Source organism: Vollenhovia emeryi, unplaced genomic scaffold (genome assembly GCF_000949405.1).
Source record: "Vollenhovia emeryi isolate VEMERY1.0 unplaced genomic scaffold, V.emery_V1.0 DF941044.1, whole genome shotgun sequence".
Lineage (NCBI taxonomy): Eukaryota > Metazoa > Arthropoda > Insecta > Hymenoptera > Formicidae > Vollenhovia > Vollenhovia emeryi.
The window spans coordinates 3,197-6,282 of record NW_011965322.1 but is presented as its reverse complement, the minus strand read 5'-3'; the positions used below and the strand labels follow the sequence as shown (position 1 = coordinate 6,282).

The window sequence follows — 3,086 nt, the reverse complement described above, 5'->3', positions numbered from 1 at the left end:
GATCCGTTAAGAATTGGCGCACGGCTCGAATTTTAATCACAAAATGAACTTCTCGTCCCACTGTGCGACGGCACGGCGTCTATCGGTCGAACATGAGTTTCGCGAGTTCGATGTCGAGACTCGGAATCGTCTGTAGACGATTAGGTACCTGGCGAGGTGTTGTACTCGGTAGAGCAGTTACCACGCTGCGCAGCGGAACCGCATACAATTCGGGCCCTCGTAAGAGTGTTCGTCGGGGTAACCCAAAATGACCTGGAGACGCCGTCGGGAGATCCGGGAAGAGTTTTCTTTTCTGTATAAGCGTTCGAGTTCCCTGAAACCTCTAGCAAGGAGATAGGGTTTGGAACGCGAAGAGCACCGCAGTTGCGGCGGTGTCCGGATCTTCCCCTCGGACCTTGAAAATCCAGGAGAGGGCCACGTGGAGGTGTCGCGCCGGTTCGTACCCATATCCGCAGCAGGTCTCCAAGGTAAAGAGCCTCTAGTCGATAGACTAATGTAGGTAAGGGAAGTCGGCAAATTGGATCCGTAACTTCGGAATAAGGATTGGCTCTGAGGAGCGGGGCGTGTCGGGCTTGGTCGGGAAGCGGGTCTGGCTGATGTGCCGGGCCTGGGCGAGGTGAACGCTCGGCGTTCTCGAGCCGGTACCGGGATCCGAGCTCGGTCCCGTGTCTTGGCCTCCCGCGGATCTTCCTTGCTGCGAGGCTTCAGCGGCGGCGCGAGCTGTCGCGGTCGTCCTCTTCGGCCGCCATCAAACGCTCAGCTCAAAACTGGCACGGACTAGGGGAATCCGACTGTCTAATTAAAACAAAGCATTGCGATGGCCCTCGCGGGTGTTGACGCAATGTGATTTCTGCCCAGTGCTCTGAATATCAACGTGAAGAAATTCAAGCAAGCGCGGGTAAACGGCGGGAGTAACTATGACTCTCTTAAGGGAACAGGCTGTTAACTTTCTCCCTGCCGTCCGCCACTGATTTGACGAACCAAGCATTGTGCCTGGGATTGTCCCGGGCAGCGCACAACAGACCAACGGCTCAGTCGGGGCAGGGGTGGACTTGGGACCACGGGCTCCCAGACCCACTCTGAGCTCACACTCTAGGCGTTCGCGTCTATACTGCAAGCTGACCCGAAGGAGGCTGAAAGTTTAGACATATGCCATCCTGAGGAGGTGCCCTTGCAGCGAAGGTATGTCAGGTGTCCTGGCTTTACGAAGTCCAGTGCGCCGGGCTGGGTACCGTTGTGTGGATTCGTGGATCCATGCGGCCTGAAAACCGCGTCATGCAAGTGCTTGGCGAGTTGGGTCGGGGGCGGTTGGCTTCCCAAACACCCGGAAAGCAACGAGAGTCATGGTTACTTGGCATTGAAGCGAATACATAGCCTCTCAATAGCCAAGTCGACTCCACCTCCTCGTAGGTCCCGCTGGAAACCTCTTCCGGTGATAGAGCCACACCGGAGAGGGCTAACGGAGTATCGGCGCCCGTGACAAAGCGGGTTAAATCAGGGATAACAAATAGGCCGCAAAGGCCGAGAGGAAAGCGAAAATAGGAACCTCTAAGGCGAAGCCTCAAAACGAACAGTAACATCGCCGCTCAATCAACATCCAAAAGACGTTCGCTGTGAATACAAATAAACGAGCCAAATAAATAGCTAAGCAGCCTCTTGGCAGAAAGCAGAACCGGGTCCCTCGACTACCATGAAACACGGGGGTGATAGCAGCCCAGAAGTGCTACATCGTCGTGAAGCTCAACACGACGTTGTTCGAAGGAGCATAAACAAATATGACAGATACAAATAATAATAAAGCCTCGGAGGCGGGTGATCTTGTTCCCGCTTCTGGCGAGATCAACTCCGCTGCCTATGTGGCGAAAGCGCGAAGAGGCGATGCCGGCGTCTGCGCAAAGCGGGTCCTACGGACGCCGTCACAAAGAAAGCGATGGGACCGGCCTGACCAAGTCTTAGCCTCCACTTCGGGCGAGACTCACACTGCCGAAAGGGGATGTGAAGCGAGGAGTGCAGGTGGCTCTCAAGTCCTAAGGGAGTCACCTGAACACATGTGGGACCCGGTACCCATTAGGGATACCGAGCCCTTGACCATCCAAGGAGAGATTAATGCGGTCATGAGTTGTCCAGTATGCTTGGAAAGTGGCCAAAATATCGACTGTTTGGGTGCAAAACAGCTAAATGACCACATTTCCAAAGAACATCCAACTATTTCGGTAAGATGGATGTGTGAAAGTTGCCATAAAATCCTTCCAAAAATACATGCGTGGCGATGCCACATCCCCAAGTGTAAAGGGGAAATAGATAATACGCAGAGGGCACACAAATGCCTGGAATGCCCAAGAACATTCGATACAGCGTCGGGACTGTCTCAGCACGAGCGGCACGCTCATCCCAAAAGCCGAAACGCCAAACGAGCGGAATTGGCTGAAAAACCTACCGAGAGGGCAGGTAGGAAACTAACAGTTTGGACAGAGGAGGAGCTCGAAAGACTCGAACAACTGAGTGCCGAATTTCGGGAATCGAAGAACATAAACATAAAACTAATGGAGTTCTTCCCCGATAAGACAAATAAACAGATAAGCGACGCAAGACGTCGGAAAGTCCGACGGGCTCCTCCCCGGTCACCAATAAATGAACACGCAGAGAATGAAAACTCTGAAGGCGAAAATGCTGAGACAGAGGCAATACACGCTCTCCCGGCGCAACACGATACAGAGACCCAAAGACATGAAGCAATAGACGAGCCGGAAACCACCTCGTCCGTTTGGAAGGATTTAATAAAGGAAATGATAAATAAGGAACAAACAGTACCAAGCAGGTGGACAGCCATGACCGCAATACTAGTGGCCCTAGCGAACAAAGATAGCGTAAATAAAGAAGTTGAGCGACTGTGCGATGATCTAGCAAAGGAATTGAATGACCAAAAATGCGAGAGTAAACAGCCAAGGGAAATTAATAGGAGGAAATCGAAAGCGCGGCCTCCAAACAGAACAGAAAGAAGACGCTTTGCCTTCGCCAGATGCCAAGAGCTCATAAATAAATGCCCAAAGAAACTAGCGGACGCAGTGACGGCCAATGACCTATCA

At 52.7% G+C, this 3,086-nt stretch overlaps 1 protein-coding gene across 1 annotated transcript in view; it reads left to right on the top strand.

Moving 5' to 3' along the window:
- Positions 1–1,755: 1,755 nt before the first annotated feature.
- Positions 1,756–3,086, top strand: part of LOC105571198 — a 1,966-nt gene continuing 635 nt past the window's right edge. The window contains exon 1 of the mRNA XM_012028670.1: positions 1,756–3,086. Coding sequence (XP_011884060.1) covers positions 1,776–3,086 — 1,311 coding nt within the window. The 5' untranslated portion in view covers positions 1,756–1,775.